This window comes from Mytilus californianus, unplaced genomic scaffold (genome assembly GCF_021869535.1).
Source record: "Mytilus californianus isolate M0D057914Y unplaced genomic scaffold, xbMytCali1.0.p SCAF_8, whole genome shotgun sequence".
Classification (NCBI taxonomy): Eukaryota; Metazoa; Mollusca; class Bivalvia; order Mytilida; family Mytilidae; genus Mytilus; species Mytilus californianus.
Window position 1 is genome coordinate 6,120,935 of NW_026262734.1, and position 25,767 is coordinate 6,146,701.

The window sequence follows — 25,767 nt, forward strand, 5'->3', positions numbered from 1 at the left end:
TACTCAAGAGTTCTGTACTGTATCTTGTAATTTCAGTCATCAACAAAAGAAGAGCTTGAAGCATTACAAAAAGAGAGTGAAGTACCATTAGAAGATCTGTTGAAGACTTTGCCATCGGACATTTTGGAAAAACCAGCAAGTTTACCTGATGATGATGAGATAGATGAACCAGAGGTAAGTTAAACCCAAAGTTATATTCTGTATTTACTTAAGCAAGGTACCATTTTATTTCACATATAAATCAATATTGTACTTCGGCTTAAATAATTGAAGAAAAAAATGCTTGATACATTTAAACTGCAAGCACTATGCATTTACATAATCATAATTGGAGGAAACATATATTTTTTTCATCTTCAGAATAGCGAATAATAAATATGAAACTCAACTTAAAGGTATATTTTTAAAAATCAATATCCTCTTTCCTTGCTAGTTTCTGGGAAATTTCTTCCTTCAAACTTTTGCTCTGTAAGCTAACACGTTAAATGATTCGCTACGTTGGTGTTGTTCAAAGCAAGGAATGTTGATATCACACTTATTGTCTTGATTATGCATGAAATCTATTACTGCTGCACATCAAGAAGTCAACTTATCAATCGATCCTGGCATGCCTCAGTATGAAAGATTGACATGAACACTGTCAACATTTTAAGGTCAAATTTAAGTACCAAGCCCAAAATTTAGTAGTCTTGGCTACTTGGCCCCTGGATGGCTGGCTGTGTATTATCTAGATAGTAGGAAGGTAGTCTTGATAATTCTGAAGTACAAATAGCAAATTTGAATCATTATTTAAAGAAAATGTTTTTTTGTAACAGGATGATGGTAAAGATGAGGAGTTTACAGGAAAGGAAGAAGATGAGGCAGACAAGGAAGAAACAATAGCTGAACAAGAGAAACACGAGAAGAAAACAGACTATAGTAATGAATTAAAAGATTTAGAAGATGAAGGTGATTTACCCATGGAAGAGTTGTATAAGAAGTATGCTGCTGCTTATGATAGTGACTTTGAGTATGATGAGCCAAGTGACGAGGAAGGAGATGAAACGGAGGAAGAAGAAGGAGAGTCTGAAGGTAAAATATTTGTATGTTATAAGAAAGCAGATAGTGAAAGAAATACATTTAGTTTTGGAAAAATGCACATCAGTAATTTCTCACGATTTTTATGCCACGCCATAGCTGAGGGGGCATTAAGTTTTACTTTTGTCTGTACTTCCGAAATTGGTTTCCGTTCTCTATCTTTAGTTTGCCTCAACCAAATGTTATGAAACTTATACACAATGCTTATTACCACAAAACTCAGATCAAGTTTAAATTTTGAGGGCGTCACTTTCACCATTCTTGAGTTATGCCCCTTTACAAATGGAAAAATTGCTGAATTTTTCATTTCCATTCTCTAACTTGTTTGCCTCAACCAAATGTTATGAAACTTATACACAATGCTAATTACCACAAAACTCAGATCAAATACGAATTTTGGTAGCGTCACTTTTACCGTTCTTGAGTTATGTCCCTTTATAACGTTATATGCAAGCGGGGGCATTATCTGTGTCCCATGGACACATTCCCCATTAATTTTTTTTATGACAGCATGGTCAATTAAGGGCAAGACAAATTTCATAACAAAACCTAACATAAACTCAATAATGAAAGGTTACACTTGTGCTTATGTTCCACTGATAATTATGGAGTCAAGAGTCACCAGATGTGTATATTGTTGCCACTTTGGTGCTAGTGATTTCCTACAATAAATCCTGGCTTTATGCACCGAGTACTTGCTATATATCAGAGATACTTGGTTACCTTAGCTTGGGACAGCTTTATGAATTTCTCCTTACACCGCATTGGAAAGATTTCAGAAAATAAGTCTCAATACAAAGTTTCCATAGCAATTATCTGGTTTTTTTTAAGAAGAATATGCATTAAAAAGAATTATGTTTTTCGATTTCAGAAGAAGAGGAAGAGGAGGAGGAAGAAGATGTTGATGTAGAAGAGGATGTTGGATTGGAATCATTGATGGAACAAGATAAAGAAACAGTCAAGGTCAGTAAGGAATTATGAAATATATAACTATATGAAAACATCCCTTTCTCACAACCATGATAGAAATGTTTCTATAATGGGTACCAAGGAGGGGTAAAGCAAAAGATCTATTTAAAACGCTTCATTGATCTGTTCGTTAATATTGAAGTGTCCTGTCATAGACAACAAACAGTATCATCACTGATTCATAAAGTATTTATAGAGAATAGTTAACACCTATACAAAATTCCCGCTTCAGGTTAAAGTTTTTGGTCGAGGTAGTTTTTGATGAAGTTGAAGTCCAATCAACTTGAAACTTAGTACACATGTTCCCTATGATATGATCTTTCTAATTTTAATGCCAAATTAGAGTTTTGACCCCAATTTCACGGTCCACTGAACATAAAAAATGATAGTGGGAGTGGGGCATTCATGTACTATGGACTCATATGTAAATTTTAGTGTTGTCAAATTGAAAAGTTTTGACTACCTGGTTACTCTGACAATCTTTCGACCGATTATAAACAGGTTAACTGATAGTTAAATTGATGTTTTAAAGGTCTTCACTACTCTACAAATGCTTGTTAAATAATAAGATGAATCCCAAGTGAAGTTTATAGTTTGACATTATAAGGCTTGGCTTTGAGCAGTACTGACAAAGTTTTATTTTTGATAATCCAATACTACCATATCTACTATGGCATTTGTAATAACTTCAGATTGAGAAGATGAAAATCATCTTAATATCATTGGATTAACAATGTCTATAATTGGTGATTGTTTCATTTTCTCTGGTGTTCCAGAAGATGCTGTTGAGTTTATTAAGTTTTTATACGACCGCAAAAATTAAAAATTTTTTGGTCGTATATTGGTATGACGTTGGCGTCGTCGTCCGGCGTCGTCCGAAGACACATTGGTTTTCGCACTCTAACTTTAGTTTAAGTGAATGGATCTCCATGAAATTTCACCATAAGGTTCAATACCACAAAAGGAAGGTTGGGATTGATTTTGGGGGTTATGGTACCAACAGTTAAGGAATTAGGGGCCACAAAGGGGCCAAAAATAAGCATTTTTGTAACTTTCAGAAAATAACTTGTGTGTAAGTGTATGGATCTCTCTGACATTGTACCACAAGGTTCCATATCACAAAGGGAAGGCTGTAATTGATTTTGGGGGTAATTGCCTCAAAATTTTAGGAATTAGGGGCCAAAAAAGGGGCAAAAAACAAGCATATTTCTAGTTTCATGACAATAACTTGTGTGTAAGTGTTTGGATATTTCTGAAATTGTACTACAAGGTTCCATATCACAAAGGGAAAGCTGGAATTGAGTTTGGGGGTAATTGCCCGAAACGTTTAGGAATTGGGGGCCAAAAAGGGGCCAAAAATAAGCATTTTTCTAGTTTCCAGACAATAACTTGTGTTCAAGTGTATGGATCTCTCTGAAATTGTACTGCAAGGTACCATACCACAAAGGGAAGGCTGGGATTGAGTTTGGGGGTGATGAATCATAAGGGGGTTCAAAAAATTGGGGGGGGGATTTTTTTTTTTTTTTTTTTTCTTTTTTTCCTTTTTTTTTTCTTTTAAAATTTTCCATTTTAAGTTGGTTATTTCTGATTTATATTTAAAAGCAAATAATAATGATATGGTAGGAGATACACACCAAACAGGATGTGTAAATTATTATATAATAAGTATTGTGCAATAGCAAGAAATTTTCAATTGCACAGTATTGCACAATAGCAAGAAATCTTCAATTGCACAGTATTGCGCAATAGCAAGAAATCTTCAATTTAACAGTATTGCGCAATAGCAAGAAATATCCAATAGCACAATATTGCGCAATAGCAAGAAATTGTCAATTGTACAGTATTGCGCAATAGCAAGAAATATTCAATTGCACAGTATTGTGCAAAAGAAGATACTTCGTATAAATTGCTTATTTCTTGATCAATTTCAATGGGGTTTTATTCTTGAATTCTTGGGGTTCTTTAATATGCTGAATCTAACCGTGTATTAAGTTTTTGGATTTTGGGCCCCTTTTTTAAATTGGTCCACATTGAGGTCCAAAGGGTCCAAAATTAAACTTTGTTTGATTTCATCAAAAATTGAATTATTGGGGTTCTTTGATATGCCGAATCTAACCGTGTATTTAGATTTTTAATTTTGGGTCCGGTTTTTTAAATTTGTCTACATTAAGGTCCAAAGGGTCCAAAATTAAACTTAGTTTGATTTTAACAAAAATTGAATTCTTAGGGTTCTTTGATATGCTGAATCTAAACATGTGTTTAGATTTTTGATTATGGGCCCAGTTTTCAAGTTGGTCCAAGTTGGGGTCCAAAATTAAACTTTGTTTGATTTCAACAAAAATTGAATATATGGGGTTCTTTGATATGCTGAATCTAAACATGTATTTAGATTTTAGATTTTTGGCCCAGTTTTCAAGTTGGTCCAAATTGGGGTCCAAAATTAAACTTTGTTTGATTTCAACAAAAAATTGAATATATGGGGTTCTTTGATATGCTGAATCTTACCATGTATTTAGATTTTTTATTTGTGGGCCCGCTATCAAATTGGTTCATATTGAGGTCAAAAGGGTCCAAAATTAAACTTTGTTTGATTTCATCAAAAATTGAATTATTGGGGTTCTTTGATATGCCAAATCTAACCGTGTATTTAGATTTTTAATTTTGGGTCCTGTTTTTTAAATTGGTCTACATTAAGGTCCAAAGGGTCCAAAATTAAACTTAGTTTGATTTTAACAAAAATTGAATTTTTGGGGTTCTTTGATATGCTGAATCTAAACATGTGTTTAGATTTTTGATTATGGGACCAGTTTTCAAGTTGGTCCAAGTTGGGGTCCAAAATTAAACTTTGTTTGATTTCAACAAAAATTGAATATATGGGGTTCTTTGATATGCTGAATCTAAACATGTATTTAGATTTTAGATTTTTGGCCCAGTTTTCAAGATGGTCCAAATTGGGGTCCAAAATTAAACTTTGTTTGATTTCAACAAAAATTGAATATATGGGGTTCTTTGATATGCTGAATCTTACCATGTATTTAGATTTTTTATTTGTGGGCCCGCTATCAAATTGGTTCATATTGAGGTCAAAAGGGTCCAAAATTAAACTTTGTTTGATTTCATCAAAAATTGAATTATTGGGGTTCTTTGATATGCCAAATCTAACTGTGTTTTTAGATTTTTAATTTAGGGTCCCGTTTTTTAAATTTGTCTACATTAAGGTCCAAAGGGTCCAAAATTAAACTTAGTTTGATTTTAACAAAAATTGAATTCTTCGGGTACTTTGATATGCTGAATCTAAACATGTGTTTAGATTTTTGATTATGGGACCAGTTTTCAAGTTTGTCCAAGTTGGGGTCCAAAATTAAACTTTGTTTGATTTCAACAAAAATTGAATATATGGGGTTCTTTGATATGCTGAATCTAACCATGTATTTTGATTTTGGACATTGGACCATAATAGGTAAATTAAAAAAATTGAAGTTCTTAGACCACATTCTTTCTGTGTCAGAAACCTATGCTGTGTCAAATATTTAATCACAATCCAAATTCAGAGCTGTATCAAGCTTGAATGTTGTGTCCATACTTGCCCCAACTGTTCAGGGTTCGACCTCTGCGGTCGTATCAAGCTGCGCCCAGCGAAGCATTTTATTTACTTGTACCACACAGTATTATATATTAACTCCATTTACATAATTTGCGTTATACCATTTTTGAGTTGGCCTTGAGTAGTATGACAAAGCCTTAGAAGATGGAGGTGGCATATTTTCATGATCTACGCGATATTAAATCAAAATAAAATAATGCAGTAAATCGTAAAATTTAACCAACTGTTCACAATACATGTACGCATATTATGGTTACTTTAGATCTTGCCCCGAGCCAATAGACAAGTTGTCTTTGTGTTAATTAATTTTTGTAAAATTGGAGTGTTTTCAAGATAAACAATAGTAATCAATATACTGGACAATTGATCTGTCAAATTAATTAGCAAGACTATCATCTTAAAAATTAATAAATGATTATATCAAATCTATAAAAATTTAAAAAAGGTCTGGTTAACCGGTTAGCTTTTTTTGGTATTTGATTTTCGATCCTTCCGACGGTTAACCGATTAACCGTGGACAACACCAGTAAATCTCTTTTATTGGATTTATAGTGAATGGGGGTATATTAAGAAATGCAAATCTTAAATCTGGTTCCACAAGCTTTTGCACTATCAAAATGATATGTCTTGTTGATTTCACATCTTTTATATAACTGTCATGTACAGTATATGAAGTACAATACAGTTCCTGTAAGGAATATTAATATATAACCATATGATACTTTCAGGAAGAATTTGATGCAACTGGACCTGGTAAAGAGCTAACAGATATAGCTGCTGAGGCTGCCAGTCTACAACCAAAAGGCTACACATTGGACTCCACAAGTGTAAGGATAATCGTAATAGTACTTAATGGCACTTCTATCAGTAATGTCAGTTCATCATTTGTTTGAATTGAATAATATTAGTGCCACAGAATAATCGTCTTTCAATTGCTCTGAATGCTTTTGTAGTAGAGCATTCAAATCTCAAGAAAGATACATTAACATAAATGTACATATTATAATTGAAAAAAAATTTTGAAGTGACCTTTTTATGAGTTTTCCAGGTATATGGCAAAGGTTATGAAGGACATTATTCACCAATTAAACTGATCATCATGCACTTGAGAACAGAAAGTGGTCTTTTCATATACTGCAAACTAACTTATTTTTGCCATTGATTAGAAAGATAATGCCAAAATAAATCGTCCCAAATATGTTAAAGTTTGATCCGCCTTATATTTTCATATCATCAAAGATTAGAAAATTGTAAATATAAATTGTTTTGTAATCAGCTAGAAAGGGCTAAACACAATGAAATAAGTTGGTTTACAGTAACTTGTATTAAATCATTTATTAATACTAGAATTCACAGTACCTGTAATTACTGCTTAGGTACTTAACATGTTCATTAATGATCAGCCTTGTGTTTTCAAGTAAAATAATATTGATTTGTTCCACTAGGTGATGCTTCTAGTCAATACAAAAACAAACAATTATTCAATGTTCAATTAATGTTTTAAGATTTTATGAATTATGACTGGACTCATCTTAGTTGAAAACTTGCTGAGGTATGTTATTAGTTATGGTGGTTTTAACCTTTGAATATTTGATATTGTCTTTCATATATTTCTTTAATTTCAAAACCACTTAAGAACAATGTTTTGATTGTGAAATATTTGACTTACAACAGGTGAAGACAACAATTCCATTCCTGTTGAAGCACACTATGAGGGAGTACCAACATGTAGGTCTGGACTGGTTAGCTACGATGTACGAGAAGAGGTTAAATGGTATTCTGGCTGACGAAATGGGTCTGGGCAAGACAATCCAAACAATTGCACTTCTAGCTCATCTGGCATGTGAAAAAGGTATGGGATCTGTTAGAAAGGAAGGTGGGCTATCTGAAGGCAAATTTTATCTTGCAAAAACTTTAAATGTTTATACACTAAAGGTCTTGGGTAGGTTTTCAGAGATGACCAATCAAATTTGGAGTAAACCCATTGATATACATTTCAGGAAAGATTCAACTTCTGGGTTTGCTTCTGTAACAAATGAATTTAAAGAGAACAAAAACAATCATACTATCAAAAAAGGGAAAATTATAGTTGTGCTTGGCAATGGAGCAAAGTATAGTATCAAGTAAAGGATAATATTAAAGATTTGAAAAAACTAAATCAGTACTGTAGGTAATGTGTAGAAATGAATTTTTATACAGTATGATTTAGAAATCCTCTGATAATATGATTTACAAATAAATTGTTTGCATTTTTTAAATTCGAGATTATAAGGCGAAATATTGGTAAATGTTTCGTAAGAGAAGTCTCGTACATAAACCACCAACATCATCCATCAGATGCAGTATACTGTATCAGATCAGCAATGTTAGTTACATTATGTTTGTTCATGTGCTATTTTGGTTCCTTATGCTTAGGAGAGAAAGAGAAAATGCATCTCTTATTGCAAAACATTTTTTATACGACCGCAAAAAAATTTTGTGGTCGTATATTGGTATGACGTTGGCGTCGTCGTCCGGTGTCGTCGTCCGAAGACACATTGGTTTTCGCACTCTAACTTTAGTTTAAGTAAATGGATCTTTTTGAAATTTGACCATAAGGTTAAATACCACAAAAGGAAGGTTGGGATTGATTTTGGGGGTTATGGTACCAACAGTTAAGGAATTAGGGGCCAAAAATAAGCATTTTCTAGTTTCCAGACAATAACTGTGGAACGGTGTATGGATCTCTCTGAAATTATACTACAAGTTTCCATACCACAAAGCAGACATGTGACAGAGTTGTCAAGCCACAACTGGAGATTTGGAAATTTTCAGCTGGAGTTTGGGCTTCATAACTGGAGATTTTTTATCGACCTATTTATCGACGTACGCAATGGTTTTTTGTGTTTTTAAACTGCATATCTTCTTTTTTGTTTGTTAAAAGAACAATAATTCCATACCTTTCAACAACTCCATATCCATTTTTACTTGATAAAAATAGAAGATAAGGGGTTTCAAATATTTATTCATTATATATAATTCAAGATAAAGCGATCAGCCATCATACAGAGTTGGCAAAAAGTACCCCTGATTCAGCTACATTGTCAACTTTGGTACTACTACTGAACATGCTTGTAACAGAAGGTGTTAATTGATAGAGTTGTAGGCTTGCTGGTGGGTAGCTGTCCCCATAAGTTTGGTCAAATCATTAGGGCCACCACAGTCAGCTTTGCATGAAGTGTAGTAAGCATGGTCTTGACCCTTGGTACTGGATCTGCATCATTTGAAATCAGATCTCCAGGCAGAGTTGAATTTGGCTAGATACTTGGTCTTCTTTTATTTGCTGCTGGGGTATTTGGTGATATAAAAATACGGTTTGTATTTTGTCAAATTCTAAAATTTTAGAATAGTCCAAGACAACTGTACTTATAAAGGTATTCCATTGGCTTGGATAGAAAACAAGCCATAAATATCATATTTGAGTTGATTTCATTTGTCTTTGAGGTTCAGTAAACGTTCCATGTTTTCAACAGCATCAAATTAAATTGTTGTTTATACAACTTGTACAATTTAATCCTTTGTCAGTATTTCACTTTTAATCAACCTTGCTTGTGTCTTAAACTAGCTAGTTGATCACTAGGTAATTGCCTATTATCTTTTATTTATTGTTGTATATACAGTTTAATCCTAAACACCTCAGGCTAATTTTACCTATTTTAACTTTTGACACAAAATCCATTACAGGAAACTTCCGTTTTTCTCGGACTTTTCCCATATCAATTTCGAGTTTCTCGGACTTTTTCTCTGTCCGTATCGATTTTGTAAACAAAAATGTCTAATGAAAATTTTACGAGGTTGACATTTTCAAAAAGCGGAAGATTTCAAATTTTAACGGGAGGGACGGAAGAGGGTCTGAAATGCGGGAGATTTTGACTCCCGCCGGAAGAATCACATGTATGACAAAGGGATGGTTAGGATTTGCTTTGGGGGGTTATGGCTCAAACCGTTTAGGAATTAGGGGCAAAAAAGGGGGAAAAACAAGGTTGTCCTGGTTAATGGACAAATACTTTAGTACAAAACATAATGTAAAGCAGTGTAAGGGAGATAAATCAAATACATCATTGAAATTATCTCCCTTACACTGCTTTTAAATTATGTATAAAGTAATGGTTAATGAACAATAAAGATAATTTAAAACAGTGTAAGGGAGGTAATCCAAATACAACGTTTTGGTTACTTCCCTTACACTGCTTTTAAATTATGTTTAAAGAAATGCATATTTATAAAGGAAGACCAGTAAAAATATCTGCAAATGTTGCATCTTTTTTTTTTACAAAAAAATCCATATGAAAGATTTGACACTATATTTTTAATTCTATTATAAAATAGATTAAGTTAGCACTATGGTAAATTTAAATGGGTAATTATGGTTGCCAACTCCATTGGAAATTTGAATTGAGATTATGACCATATCTTGAGGGAAAGAATTGTTTGGGGGAAAAAAGGGGGGGGGGGGATAAAAAGAAATTGTGGGGGGTCAATTTTTCTCATTTCAGATTTCAGAAATTAAAAAAATTATTCTTCAAATATTATTTTTTTTTCAAATTTCAAATATTGAAAAATTTCAAGAAGAAATCTTTAGTTGCACAGTATGGCGCATTAGATTTGTAAAATCTTTGATCACATTTATTTATTTGTTATGCCGAATCCAACAGTGTATTTAGATTTTTAATTTTGAGTCCAGTTTTCAAATTGGTCTACATTAAGGTCCAAAGGGTCCAAAATTAAACTTTGTTTGATTTTAGCAAAAATTGAATATATGAGGTTCTTTGATATGCTGAATCTAAACATGTATTTAGATTTTTGATTTTTGGTCCAAATTGGGGTCCAAAATTAAACTTTGTTTGATTTCAACAAAAATTGAATATATGGGGTTCCTTGATATGCTGAATCTAACCATGTATTTAGATTTTTTATTTGTGGACCCCGTTATCAAATTGGTTCATATTGAGGTCAAAAGGGTCCAAAATTAAACTTTGTTTGATTTCATCTAAAATTGAATTATTGGGGTTCTTTGATATTCCAAATCTAACCGTGTATTTAGATTTTTAATTTTGGGTCCTGTTTTTTAAATTGGTCTTCATTGAGGTCCAAAGGGTCCAAAATTAAACTTAGTTTGATTTTAACAAAAATTGAATTCTTGGGGTTCTTTGATATGCTGAATCTAAACATGTGTTTAGATTTTTGATTATGGGCCCAGTTTTCAAGTTGGTCCAAGTTGGGGTCCAAAATTAAACTTTTTTTGATTTCAACAAAAATTGAATATTTGGGGTTCTTTGATATGCTCAATCTAACCATGAATTTAGATTTTTTATTTGTAGGCCCCGCTATCAAATTGGTTCATATTGAGGTCAAAAGGGTCCAAAATTAAACTTTGTTTGATTTCATCAAAAATTGAATTATTGGGGTTCTTTGATATTCCAAATCTAACCCCAAATCTAACCGTGTATTTAGATTTTTAATTTTAAGTCCTGTTTTTTAAATTGGTCTACATTAAGGTCCAAAGGGTCCAAAATTAAACTTAGTTTGATTTTAGCAAAAATTGAATTCTTGGGGTTATTTGATATGCTGAATCTAAACATGTGTTTAGAATTTGATTATGGGCCCAGTTTTCAAGTTTGTCCAAGTTGGGGTCCAAAATTAAACTTTGTTTGATTTTAACAAAAATTGAATATATGGGGTTCTTTGATATGCTGAATCTAACCATGTATTTTGATTTTGGACATTGGACCATAATAGGTAAATTAAAAAAATTCAAGTTCTTAGACCACATTCTTTCTGTGTCAGAAACCTATGCTGTGTCAAATATTTAATAACAATCCAAATTCAGAGCTGTATCAAGCTTGAATGTTGTGTCCATACTTGCCCCAACTGTTCAGGGTTCGACCTCTGCGGTCGTATCAAGCTGCGCCCCAGCGAAGCATTTTATTACATATCTTTGTACTTGTAGACTGGAGTTTCTGTCATAGTTGAATTGATTTGAGGGCCACATTGATTTGTAACTTCACTTATCTTGACACAACGTTTGATCTTTACTTTACTTTCTGTGAACTGATGGTTTCATTTTCAGTGACCCTGGTCTCATGATTGCTACTTACCTTTCAGTGAATTCAGGCCTCATTTGATAGTAACTTTATTTTCAGTGATTTCTAGATGATTGTTACTTCAATATCGGTGAGCTTGGGACCTCACTTGATTGTAACTTCATTTTCAGTGATCTTTGGAACTCATTTAATTTTAACTTTCTTTTCAGTGATTTGGGGACCTCATTTGATTGTTGTACCAACGAGTGTCATGTTGAATTGGGAACTTGAATTGAAGAAATGGTGTCCAGCATTTAAAATATTGACTTACTACGGAACACAGAAAGAAAGAAAACTGAAGAGACAGGTAACCATATTTTATCAAACAAAAATTCAAAATATGCTTGAATTTCCCATTTTGTTGGAAAAATTGTTAGTTTGCAAATTTTTGGATTGATCTTACCTTTACTCAAAGATAGAACTAGGATCCATCTAGTTTCGGTGTTGACGGTGGTCACCTGTTTTAGGGAAGTAAATCAATTTTCCATATGAAATCCCTTGCTCACTCTCATGAAAGATCATATTATTTTTTGTGAATTTTGACAGGGATATATTAAACTTGAATCTGTTTAAAACGCATTGATCATCTTAGATATGGACAATGTGTCCTGTCACAGATTACAATCAGATGTTGTCCTCCCTACACCTTCTTGCCTTAACCCACCTCCATATCATCCTTAAGTTTTAATGACTCGTTTACAGGGTGATGGGATGTTTTGTTGTATATCATTATCCATCAGTTCACTTAGCAATTCTTAAAACTAATGTAATCACACTTTTTGGAATATTTGAAATGGTGAAAAAAAGCTCCATTTCAATTTGAAATTTTTCTGGTTTGTTGGTTTCGAGTTGAGGGACATTAATTGTTAATTATAGGCTATTTTTCACATGTTGAACACTAGCTCTAATATGGTTCAGCCTTGGATCAAAATACTATTAACTTTACACTATTATTGTGAATGGTTAATGTAACTGGCTTTCCATTTTGATGATATTGGGATTTGCTTTTCCAGAGAAATTGAACTTAACCTTTATAATTATGGCAATTTTTATATGCTTAAGGATTCCATTAAATTCAATATGCATTGATTAAGTAAGTAAGTAAGTAAGTAATCTTTATTTAAAGTCGGGTTGCATATATACATAATAACAAGGAACATGAGCTCTTAAGAGCTCTTTAACCGACTGTTTAAAGATAAGTGTATCATGCACTCTGGTGTAGCTGTTTATTATTTTTCTTTAAATTGTCAGATTACAGTTGATTGAAAATTAATCTTACACACTATCTGTTAAATGACATACTGTGGATTCGTTTATTTTCTTTGATTGAGGAAAACCTATTTTCATGTATATTTGATTTCGTGGTTTCACCAAAGTTTGCACACAAGCCTATAGAAAATGGGTACTTTGTTGAACACATAATTTGGTGGTTCACTGACATCTATGACAACTATTAAAACAGGTACCCCATGAATAACAAGGAATCTACAATAACAGCTAACAGAAAAGATTATATCCTTTATCCTACAATTATGAAATATTTGTTCTAAAAATATTCATTACTTCTTTAAATACAGCAAAAATGAAGAGTGTGTTACTCTTTTAATGACATTAAAAAAAAGTTATACCTTACCCACAATGTTTTCAAAAATTAGAAAGTATATTAAATATAAGTAAGACTAATTCAGTTTACACCTTTGTTCCTTTTAAAGACAAGTTGTGAAGTCAGGTATATTAAACTACCATTTCTCTCATTGACTTTTCAAATGCAAAGTTTACATGTTAATTATTGTTATCAATTGAGATTATAAGGCGAAATATTGGTAAATGTTTCGTAAGAGAAGTCTCGTACATAAACCACTAACATCATCCATCAGATGCAGTATACTGTATCAGATCAGCAATGTTAGTTACATCATGTTCTGTTCATGTACTATTTTGGTTCCTTATGCTTAGGAGAGAAAGAGAAAATGCATCTCTTGTTGCAATAAACTTTTCACATATCTTTGTACTTGTAATGATGTGAAAATAAAAATTTACAAGGTATAAAGAAGTTATTTAAATAAAAACTGTATACATGTAAATCTTCTGCTTATAGGGATGGACCAAAACCAATGCATTCCATGTTTGTATAACATCTTACAAGTTGGTCATTCAGGATCACCAGGCTTTTAGAAGGAAGAAATGGAAATATCTTATATTAGATGAGGTTTGTAATAGACTGGTCTTGGGGGTACATTGCATACAGCACTACCAAATTATTATTGTAATCATGTTGGGGGAAAAAAGCTTCTATTACTGATAAGGTTGTCAATTATCCATTAGTTAATGATTGTCATTTGAGGATAGTAGGCATTCGTATGACAAATTTTGGATTCTGGTAGTCTAATTTGGAAAAAAAACTAGAAAATGAAAATAGACTATTTTCAAAAACTTAAAAATAGACGAAGATGAAAATAGACCGACTCCATTTTCAAAAACTGACGATCTATCAGGTCATATACTATAGTGTTGTTTGCATCGCTTTAAATTCTACAAGATTTAAATGATCATGATGAATTTAACCGAATTCAGTTGCATATTATTGTAAAAATCGAGATTATAAGGCGAAATATTGGTAAATGATTCGTAAGAGAAGTCTCGTACATAAACCACTAACATCATCCATCAGATGCAGTATACTGTATCAGATCAGCAATGTTAGTTACAAATTTGTTAGATTTATTCTATTCTTACTAGTTCTCTTGCTCATGATTAATCGAGGAAGGCTTATAGTTGTCAGCTTGTTTGTATGTCCATCTGTCACTGAACGATTCTGCTCTCCAACTTTAAAACCCCTAGAAGTTAACAAGTACATAGAAGAAAACACTTCATTGAAAGTCATGGTCAAAAGCTTAGTTCAACAAATATATAGTTGAACTTTAAACATCCCTGTGCTGATATATGTGGAATAACCCTAATTGCAACCCAGATTAATTATTTACATATTGCTGGGTCCTCGGTGATGGCTCCCACCACTATCCTCTAGTTTTTGCAATGATTTTATTATTGTGGCTGTTCCATTTGGTACCCAGAGAAGGCCTTTGAAAATGGAAGCATTTTTTGGAGAGCTGCATATATTTCAAGCTTGTGCAACATAGTATTTATACCCACACAAAGTTCCTTATATTCCATGAATTTTGTATGAAACAGTCCTTTATTGCAAAAATAAAATATATAGTATGGCATTATACAATTATGACCCGCTGAGGAGGTAAATATCCAAAATTGTCAACCCAAGGGGAATAACCTTTACTTGGGATGACAATTTTGGATATTCACCGATTCAACGGGCCATAACTGCTTCAGTATACTGAACAAACAATCAGGTGTAAAATATTGTAAGTTTGTAGTGGGTTCCATCTTTACAAGTGTCTGCGTAAAACTTACAAAGGACTGCACGAAGTTCATCTGCTGTTTGAAAGTCAATGCTGTCCCTGTTTTCAGCCAAAAGAAATTGTAAAAACACATTCAATGTTGCTTTGGTGGCCTTAGTATTTTGAGCATCCTTATCTTCAAGCAACTGGTTGAAAGCTTTTTTCATCAGAATGACTAAAACATGAACCTTGTCCGCGGAATCCATATTTGTTTTTTGGTGATCTGACGTTAAGTGACATCATACTTTCAAGGGAACTAACTCGTGATCATTGCGGTACGACAAAGGTTATTCACCTGGGAATAATAGGTTTGTTCGATGGAGGCTTCAATTTGTCTGGGTTATTCACCGCTCCTGCCATTTTTTGGAAAAACATGGAAATTAAACTATTGACACGTGATTCCATATAAACCCATGAAATAATTACTATATAATATAAGGTATAATAATAATTGATATAGCTTGCATTTTAAGCTTATGATAGCTTTATTTGTATGCTCTTAATTCCTGAATATACAACAACAACAAAAATCCCTTTCTCACAACCATTCTGGAACAAGTTTCTAAATTGGGTACCAAGAGAGGTTATACTAAAGTACTATTTAAAACGCTTCATTTGTCCAGTTCAGTGGTCTTGGAGTGTCCTGTCATAGTAGACATACATACTGCTTGCAGGAAACAAAGCGTTTATTGTCTATCATGACGCTAAAAAATGAGCTGAACAATAAACTTGAGTTACATACAGTTGATTAATTTGTGAGATAAACAATCTACCAGCAAATGAATTCTCTCCTGTTTTCTACTTACAAATTTTAGATAAGTCCTTTCCCCTTTATAATGTACACACTAATAAAGTGACTTTTTCATGCCCCCACTCTGGGGTGCATTAAGTGTTACCTTTGTACGTCCGTACAACCACCCAAGATTAGTTTGTTCTTTAATTTGAGTTTGCCTCAACCAAATGTAATGAAACTTATACACAATGCTTATTACCTTAAAACACAAATCAAGTTCAAATTTGGGTGGCATCACTTTTACAGTTCTCTAGTTGTGTCCCTTTATAATGATATATGCCAGTACAGTATACATCATCTGTGTCCCATGGACACCTTGTCCATTTATTTAATCATAACATCATTTATCAACAGTAACCGTGTAATATTTCATTTCTGCTGAGTTTAGAAGTAATTGTAGAAAATCTTATTGGTATTTATTACACCCTACTCTTTTGTCTGTCCTGTTGTTAGTCCCAACAAATATTTTGTCACACTTTTACTGTTTATTGTTGAAAAGAGTGACTGTAAATTTGGTCAGTAGCTGTAGCATATAGTGGTTTGCATTCATTCAAAATTAAACAAGTTTTAAATGATTAAATTTTTTTTCACTCAAGTTAAGTCTGTTCCAAATTCATAATTAGAATAACTTGTCTCACCAGAGAGACATCTAGGACCAGTAAAATGTAAGGGGGTTTTCCCGCACAGGGACTTGCATTATTAATTTTTGGACCAATCTCATTTGGCACTAATGAATTAAGTAATTTTAGAATGTTTTTTTATAAATGGAAAAAATATGACCAGGTTAGTATGGCATCAGTTAATGCAATTTGCTTTGTAAAATGGTGAAAGCATTATGTGTATGCTGTAATTCCTGAAATAATTTTTGATTTTATAATAATTGAAACTAATTTGATCACTTAAACCTGAACCCATTCCTTTCTCACAACCATTCTGGAACAAGTTTCTACATTGGGTACCAAGAGAGGATATACAAAAGTACTATTTAAAACGCTTCATTTGTCCAGTTCAGTGGTCTTGGAGTGTCCTGTCATAGTAGACATGCATACAGTATGTGATCTAAGATGCTGTGGAGTAAATTCAAATAAACTAGACCGCAACTGCAAGGATTCATAATAAACAGATGGTGGCAACTTAAAAACGATCATTTAAAGCTATCATGCAACAATCTTAAATTTCCTTTAGGACTTGCATACTAAACATTGCAAATAAATCAACCAAAAACCTCAAAACCAAATGGATCATTTAAAAAAAATTAATTGATATAAAAATCAGTAACTGACAGCTAGCTATTATATCTGTCAGATAACAAGTGTAAAACCCATTCAATCATTTAAGTTCCATATTCTGAATGAGTACCAAGAAAGACTAGCAGAACTGTGTATTCAATGTTTTCATTCACCTTTTTATTATCAATTTTTAGATTGGAAACTAAGAGAGGTAAAGATAGGAACTATTTAAACATTTTGATTGATGATATTTTGATAACCAGTTTCTAGAATTGGTTCTAAGACTAGGAATAAAGGAGAATACTTAAAAAAAAATTCTGAATTTACAAGTTTTGAAACAACTATGGTCATTTAAACCAAAACAATTCCTTTCTCACAACCATTCTGGAACAAGTTTCTACAGTGGGTACCAAGAGAGGTTATACTAAAGTACTATTTAAAACGCTTCATTTGTCCAGTTCAGTGGTATTGAAGTGTCCTGTCATAGTAGACAACCAGGACCTTGTGGAGTATATTGAAATAATTATACAATAAGTAACTAACCAACTATGATAAACAGTGGGTGGCAACTAAAAAATATCCACCAAAGGCACCATGGAACTAGTTTAAATGGCTTTAGGATTGAATGCTCAGTTATAATTACTTTTTTTTCTGTCAGAAAACGTGAGTAAAATCCTTTTCAACCACTTTAGGTGCATTTCTGAATGAGAAAGATAAAAAGAACTGTTAAAAATATTTTCATTGGCCATTTTAGTCTAGCTGGAATACGAAGAGAGGGAATCAAAAGAACTGTTTAAAATATTTTAATTGACCATTGTTGAACCAGACAAGAAGGAAAAAAAGGACTCATTTTGAAAATTCTTAATTGACAATATTGAACTATATAAACATTAATACCAATACTATTCCTTTCTCACAACCATTCTGGAACAAGTTTCTACATTGGGTACCAAGAGAGGATATACAAAAGTACTATTTAAAACGCTTCATTTGTCCAGTTCAGTGGTATTGAAGTGTCCTGTCATAGTAGACATACATTGTGGAGTAGAATGAAATAATTGAATTGAAAAGAACTATTTAAAATGTTTTAAATGACCATTTTAAAATCAGTTTCTTGGGAGGACAATGTTATAGCCTACAGATTTGGTTATTGTCAAGTGATGAGTAAGATATTGTATTTTGATTCAAATTAACAATTGATTGCTTCATATTTCAGGCTCAGAACATCAAGAATTTTAAATCCCAAAGATGGCAGATGTTGTTAAACTTCTCAAGTCAGCGGAGACTCCTCCTTACTGGTACCCCTCTACAGAACAGTTTGATGGAGTTATGGTCCTTGATGCACTTCCTTATGCCCCATGTGTTCCAGTCACATAAAGAATTCAAGGAATGGTTTGCTAACCCATTAACTGGCATGATAGAAGGCAGTCATGAATACAATGAAAGTCTCATTAGAAGGCTCCATAAGGTAAAATGTTTCTCTATTAGATTATTAAGGAATCAAATAAACTCTTATAAAGGCTGTTCTATTTATATTGTTCAAGGTTTTACTGGTGAACTATCATTAGAAATGATTTGCCTGAATAGCCTTGTTATATGTTTTAAATTGAATAGTTCATTTATTTTGTTGTGTTATATGTTTTCAAATTAAACAATTCATTTATATAGTTGTAACATGTATATGTTTTAAATTGAAAAGTTTATTTATATATTGTATGAATACTTCGGCCATACTAAATCAGTTTGCTGTTCAAAGGGTTGTTTTAACTTTCATTTGAAAAAGGGTTGGGAACAATATATTTTCTCTCTTTGAAACTTTGAATGTAGGTACTGTTGATTGGTAAAGATTTGACTAGTTCTTCTATAATGTTGTGGATTACTGATGTTATTGATGAAAGGATTAATAAACAAAAAAATATTTTTATTGAGGCAGTAAAGACGGAACATTGATAAATGTTGCGTATGAAAGTCCTCGTACATCAATGACTAACATCATCCATCAGATGCAGTATACTGTATCAGATCAGCAATGTTAGTTACATCTATTATGTTTATTTCTATTTAATATGCTATTGTATTGGTATGCAAACTTACGAGATGACATTTTTTCAGGTATTGAGACCTTTTTTATTGAGAAGATTAAAATGTGATGTTGAGAAACAGATGCCTAAAAAATATGAACATGTTGTAATGTGTCACTTGTCCAAAAGACAGAGATACCTTTATGAAGATTTCATGTCACAAGGAGCGTAAGTAATAAAATTGAATAATGTTTATACGTGAAAATGATATGAATAAATGGAGATGTGTGGTATACCTAAATGAGACAGGAACCTCACAATAGAACAAAACCTGAAAGATCACTGTTAATAGTTAATTCAGTGTCTAGGATTTCAAAACAACAACTTTTCTCATTATTTGACATGCTGCAGAAGTTACCTAAAATTTAGGAATGCCAGTACCGTGTTCAGAGTTGATACCATCAAATCCTTAATTGACCGGCAACTCTTCAAACCGTGTTCTGTTGTATTCTTATGCAAGGCTAGGAAGATGTTTGAAGTAAAACCTAAGAGACAGAAATGTCAACTGCAATCAGGTCTCACACTACACAACAATGTACCTACAACTAGGTCGAAGAAGTCGCTTTCCCATCTGTCACTTCGCTTTTCACTATGGTCAAATTTCTGAAACAGTTATTTTTTTTATAATTGTTAAAAGTTGCTATCTGTCCCTATGTCGCTGTTTCTTTGACCATTTTTGCTTGGTTATAAACTTAAAATTTTCTTCTGAAAATGTATATCTATCACCTGGAGAAGCCACTTTAAATGGAAATTTCGTGTCTGAAATAACACTCAAGTCATATGACACAGGCCAGTAAAATATGCAAAGCGATTTAAATATAGATTGTTTCTTTTGACAGTGTGCGAATAATTTTGTCAGTCATTTAATATCCTTTTCATATATTTCAGAACAAGGGAAACTTTACAATCAGGACATTTTATGTCTGTCATCAATGTACTGATGCAGTTGAGAAAAGTCTGTAACCATCCAAGCTTGTTTGATCCAAGACCAATTATTTCACCATTCCAGGCCGAGGGCATATGTTATCGCACATCTTCATGTGTCCTGAATGTTTTAGAATATGATCCATTGAGGGTAAGCTATCACAGTAGTATGACCTGCCATAGAAACTCTTATAGCCATTTGGAATTTATGTTTTATTTATGGAATCTACAAGATATTGTCATTCTCTTATACCTAATACTTAAGTCTTAAACTGAACGCAGATCTATCAGTGGATTTCAAGATGATGATGAACTGCAATATTTATGCCATTTTTCAAGGTATATCATTGGATTGTTTTTCTGCAAGTATGTCATATTCTTCCCTCCTTATATATACATTTTTTGTTTGAACTGATGAAATATTAGGATATCTTAAGATAAAGATGTTCTGAATGATCTTATTCTTTGTTCAGTGTTGTCATAATATAAAAAAGTACTTTAATGCAAATTGAATGACAAATATGACACTATGTTATACCTCCATTCTAGAAATTCTGGCTATATTGCAATATCCTTGTACATCTGTTTCTCCAACAGACATTTTAGTCACACTTTTCTTGAGTACTATTGAACAGATTTTCAAATCTGTCAGACGCTTACTTCTTGTTTTCAAATACTTGTGAATTAGAAATGGAGTTAAATTTGGCATGACAATGCATCAATTTCTTATTAGACTGTTACTGTATGTACTAATGAAGATATATTGAGATTTGATAGCATACTGGTACTTTATATGAGCTAGTGGTGTGAGAAAATCTCGAACAGTAAAACTCTTATATAATCCGCTAAATGCAGTACACTGTATTAAGCCGCAATATCAGATACAGACTTAGAACTTTCAAGAGGAGATCTACTGGTTTACCTCTGCACCGCTCTCTCGCTCGTAACTTTTTTCTGAGAAACTAAAAGTCCAAACTTTATACATGATAAAAGACTTCATCTGGTTATGCCTCACTGGGTGAGATTTTGTGTTTTTATTGATCTTACACAGTTGATTTGTCAAAAACTAATATACACACACATATATTTAAATTGTCACATGATGAAATTTTTACAACATTTATCTCATCAAGTCCTACCTTGATATATGGCATAGAGCTTTGTCTGTTAATTCTATACCATGTGGTAGGATTTCACTTCTTTTGAAGTTCCATTTCCTGTTTGCTGAAAAAATGTCTTTAAAATGTCATATTTTTCATGTTGGTCTTCCTCACTTTTGCTATTTCAAAAGTTAATTGATTCACATATTTACTGCAAATAATGACCAACAATATTTGAGCTAGGGTATAATTTGTGAGTAAATCTTGTTTTCATGTGTATTCATAACTGATTCTTTTCCCCCTAATACTTTTTTTGTTGTATGGATGAAATTGAATATTAATAAGTCTTCCTGGAATGATATGACGAAGATATTTCATCTCTTGTTATGATGCAACATAATAGAATGAAATTAGTAACAAGTAAAATGACAAAATAAGGACAAGATATTTTTTTTATTAATCAGTAATTATATGCACACTGATCAAGATATATACCGAGGTTTGATAGCATTCTGGTGCTTTATATGAGCTGGTGGTGTGAAAAACTCTCGAATAATAAAACTGATATAATCCGCTAAATGCAGTACACTGTATTAAGCCGCAATATCAGATACAGACTTAAATGTCGTTAGAACTACTGGTTTACCTCTGCCCCTCTCCCCTTCTCTCTCTCTCTCTCTCTCTCTCTCTCGCTGTAAACCTTTTTCTGAAAAACTACAAGTCATTACTTCTTAATTTATATGACACAAAGTTTCTTCTGGTTATGCCTTACTGTGCAATACATTGTTATTTTCTTGATATTCTACTGCCTGATAGTTGAAAAGTAATATCTTTAAAGTTTCACATTTATCTCAACAAGTACGAGTCATACCTTGATTTATGACATAGAGATTTATCTGTTCATGTTATACTTTGTGACACAAGCTCCTTCCATGTTCTACTTTTTGTTTGCTGAAAACTAGTATGTTTAAAATGTCTTACACAAATATAAAATGTCTGTTCCATCATACTTCTTCATGTTTGTCTTCATGCCATTTAATGGGCTGACTAACTTTTCCCATTGCAAAAGTTGATTTATTTACTTATTTACTATTTGGGTATGATTAGTTCGCAATAGCTCACAGTTTATCTTGTTTGCATGTTTTAAGTGAATATTTACTTCATGCAACAATGAAGATATACCGAGGTTTGATAGCATACTAGTGCTTCATATGAGCTAGTCATGTGAAAAACTCTCGAACAGTAAAACTCTTATATAATCCGCTAAATGCAGTAAACTGTATTAAGCCGCAATATCAGATACACAGTCCACAAACTCTAAGGGTCAGAATAAGTAACAATCGTACAGTATGAAGATAATGAAACAAGTTTTATGTTCCATACAATTAGCTTTATTTGAAAGATATAAATATTAAATCAAAATATCATCTTGTTATTTCTAGGATATAGACTTGTACAGTTTATACCCAAGCTTAGCTGACATGGAGATAAATCTACCAGCATTTGTTGCTCATCGGGTAAGGGGACTGCAGACAAGTAGAAAGTTGATAGAAGAAATAGATGACACGGAGGAATATGAACAACGACCAGTCCCAGGAAAACTTCAGCCTACCTCATTTCCAAGTGTCTTCCAACAGGTAAGATGTTAAACACATGTTATTGAAAATTTTTGTCATTTTTTTTCAGGAACTACAATACAAGGATTTCTAAAACTTGGTTTCAGGGTTTATATAACTCATCTATACCGTGTGATGCGTTTTCAGATTCATCACTTAACAACTTCCTGTTTACCGAAATATTTGTGCGGTGGTATCATCAGTGAGCAGTAGCTCGCAGTTTCACTTGTTATCTATGATAGTGTGTTGACAAATTTTACTTTTTTAGACCCTAATTGATTTAGTGCTTGACATATGGCATAGACACCCGTCTATTTTTGGAGACTATATGATGACCTGCTATAGGCTGCTGTCTCATTGAAGTATACTCCTCATCTCATTCAATTCACATACATATATATATATATATATATATATGGATAATTTAACTTACAAAAGATTTTAAAAATACTGAACTGTTTCTTCTTTTAATTGTGTTGTTTTTATTTCAGTGTGGAAGGTCTTCACCAGCAATTACCAGTACTGTAATGTCCAATGGTGGTAAGTTAATATTATCTCTGTAGAGGTTTTAAAGTAGTAAAATCACATCCAACCGTAATAAGTAATCACTGAAACTGTTCTGAACCAAAAAGTGGATTGATAACCCTTTTATATGCTTTTGTATTGAATCTTACGAGATGTAAGTATTAACACACAGTTAATAGTACTGCTGTGGTATGAGCCATCTCGTACATCAAATCTAGTTAACATACCACATCATGGCATAGTATGTAATGTTCATGAATAAAAACACTAGAACACTTCAAACTTTCAAACCATTGCTACACCCATTTCACTCATAAAAAGAGAAATTGGATGGTTCCATGAGGTATTTCCCTGGGACCAAGAGATTTCAATCAGATAACGTAATACCTGGTTCAATGAGGCAAAAACACTACTGTCATCTTATGGACTATAGAATAGTTCATTAGTAAAAAAGTCTAATAATCAAAGATCATTCTCATGTACACACTTAAGTCCATGTACTGTAACTGCACTTTATACTACAAAATTGGTAATAAGCTCATTCACAACCTTTAAGCCTTACATGAACATGATGAATGTGATTTCTCAAACCTTTCTTCCATGGACTAATAAAAAAAAACCTTATAGTAATAACCATAAAACTTTTGCAAGGTTTTTTTACTTCAATTTTGAAAATCCAATCAACGATGTAATTGTGCAAAGCTCTTCAAAATACATCTTTTTTCCTCATTTTATAAATGTGTTTTGTTCAACACTGACCATGAAAGGTCGTCATGGGTAGTCAAGGTTGTTATAAAAAACATTGTGTTTTGTTTAATTTTCATAGTTTCAAAATAGACTTAACATTATTAGAAAGTGCATAATAAGCCTATTTAGCTGAATGACTATTTTGTGTTTAACCTATTTAGGTTGTACTAAGATATGTAATTCTTCTTGTATCCAACGAGGTGTAAGTATTAACACACAGTTAATAGTACTGCTGTGGTATGAGCCATTTCGTACATGAAATCTAGTAACATACCACATCATGACAGTATGTAATGTTCATGAATAAAAACTCTAGAACAGTTCAAACTTGTCATTATTACACTCATATCACCCATAAAAGAAGAAATAGGATAGTACCATGAGGTATTTCCCTGGGACTAAGATATTTCTATATGATACTGTAATACCTGATTCAATAATGGAAGAACACTTCTGGCATCTTGTGGACTAAAGTCTATATTGACAACCGGAAAACACGTTCAGCTTTTCATTTCCTCGTGTCTTAGACAATTTGAAAGACTGATAGAACGTCATAATCTGTCTTGGATTGACAGTGTTTGAAATATACTAGAACATACTAACATGTAAAAACACAATCCAAGTGGATAAATAACTTAAAATTCTCTCCAATAATCAATGACCTGCCTTATGGAGAATGCATTGAAGAATTTCTTGTAGAACAAAGAAAATGTTTGACAGTGGTGAAGTAGATGAGTTCCACTTCATGATTAACTGTACTTTATACAACAGCATTCTTAACTCGTTCTCAACCTTCATGCCTTACATGACTGTGACTTCTCAAACCTTTCGTCCATTGACAAATTGGGGAAAAAAAGTCCATTGCAGTAATAACTCTACAACTTTTGCAAATGGTTTAGAAGAGACTTACATTATTATAAAGTACATCATAAATGTATTTAGCTGAATGAATGTATTTAACCCATTCAGGTTGCACTATGATGGATAATTCTTACGAGGTGTAAGTATTAACACACAGTTAATAGTACTGCTGTGGTATGAGCCATCTCGTACATTAAATCTAGTTAACATACCACATCATGGCATAGTATATAATGTTCATGAATAAAAACACTAGAACAGTTCAAACTTTCAATCCATTACTTAGTTTCAGATGTTTTCATCTTGTTTTTATACGACCGCAAAAATTAAAAATTTTTTGGTCGTATATTGGTATGACGTTGTCGTCGTCGTCGTCGTCCGGCGTCGTCCGAAGACACATTGGTTTTCGCACTCTAACTTTAGTTTAAGTGAATGGATCTCCATGAAATTTCACCATAAGGTTCAATACCACAAAAGGAAGGTTGGGATTGATTTTGGGGGTTATGGTACCAAAGGTTAAGGAATTAGGGGCCAAAAAGGGGCCAAAAATAAGCATTTTTGTAACTTTCAGACAATAACTTGTGTGTAAGTGTATGGATCTCTCTGACATTGTACCACAAGGTTCCATATCACAAAGGGAAGGCTGTAATTGATTTTGGGGGTAATTGCCTCAAAATTTTAGGAATTAGGGGCCAAAAAAGGG

At 32.7% G+C, this 25,767-nt stretch overlaps 1 protein-coding gene across 3 annotated transcripts in view; it reads left to right on the forward strand.

Annotated features, from left to right (window-relative positions):
• The window catches only part of LOC127711755 (helicase domino-like), a 110,499-nt gene that overhangs the window by 15,657 nt on the left and 69,075 nt on the right, over positions 1 to 25,767 (forward strand). For all 3 annotated transcript variants that reach the window (XM_052217866.1, XM_052217867.1, XM_052217868.1), the window contains 12 exons: positions 37 to 174; positions 816 to 1,071; positions 1,949 to 2,040; positions 6,379 to 6,477; positions 7,325 to 7,502; positions 11,943 to 12,079; positions 13,871 to 13,981; positions 18,427 to 18,678; positions 19,323 to 19,459; positions 20,180 to 20,366; positions 22,758 to 22,952; positions 23,423 to 23,471. In XM_052217866.1, coding sequence (XP_052073826.1) covers positions 37 to 174; positions 816 to 1,071; positions 1,949 to 2,040; positions 6,379 to 6,477; positions 7,325 to 7,502; positions 11,943 to 12,079; positions 13,871 to 13,981; positions 18,427 to 18,678; positions 19,323 to 19,459; positions 20,180 to 20,366; positions 22,758 to 22,952; positions 23,423 to 23,471 — 1,831 coding nt within the window. The remainder of the gene's footprint in view (positions 1 to 36; positions 175 to 815; positions 1,072 to 1,948; positions 2,041 to 6,378; positions 6,478 to 7,324; positions 7,503 to 11,942; positions 12,080 to 13,870; positions 13,982 to 18,426; positions 18,679 to 19,322; positions 19,460 to 20,179; positions 20,367 to 22,757; positions 22,953 to 23,422; positions 23,472 to 25,767) is intronic.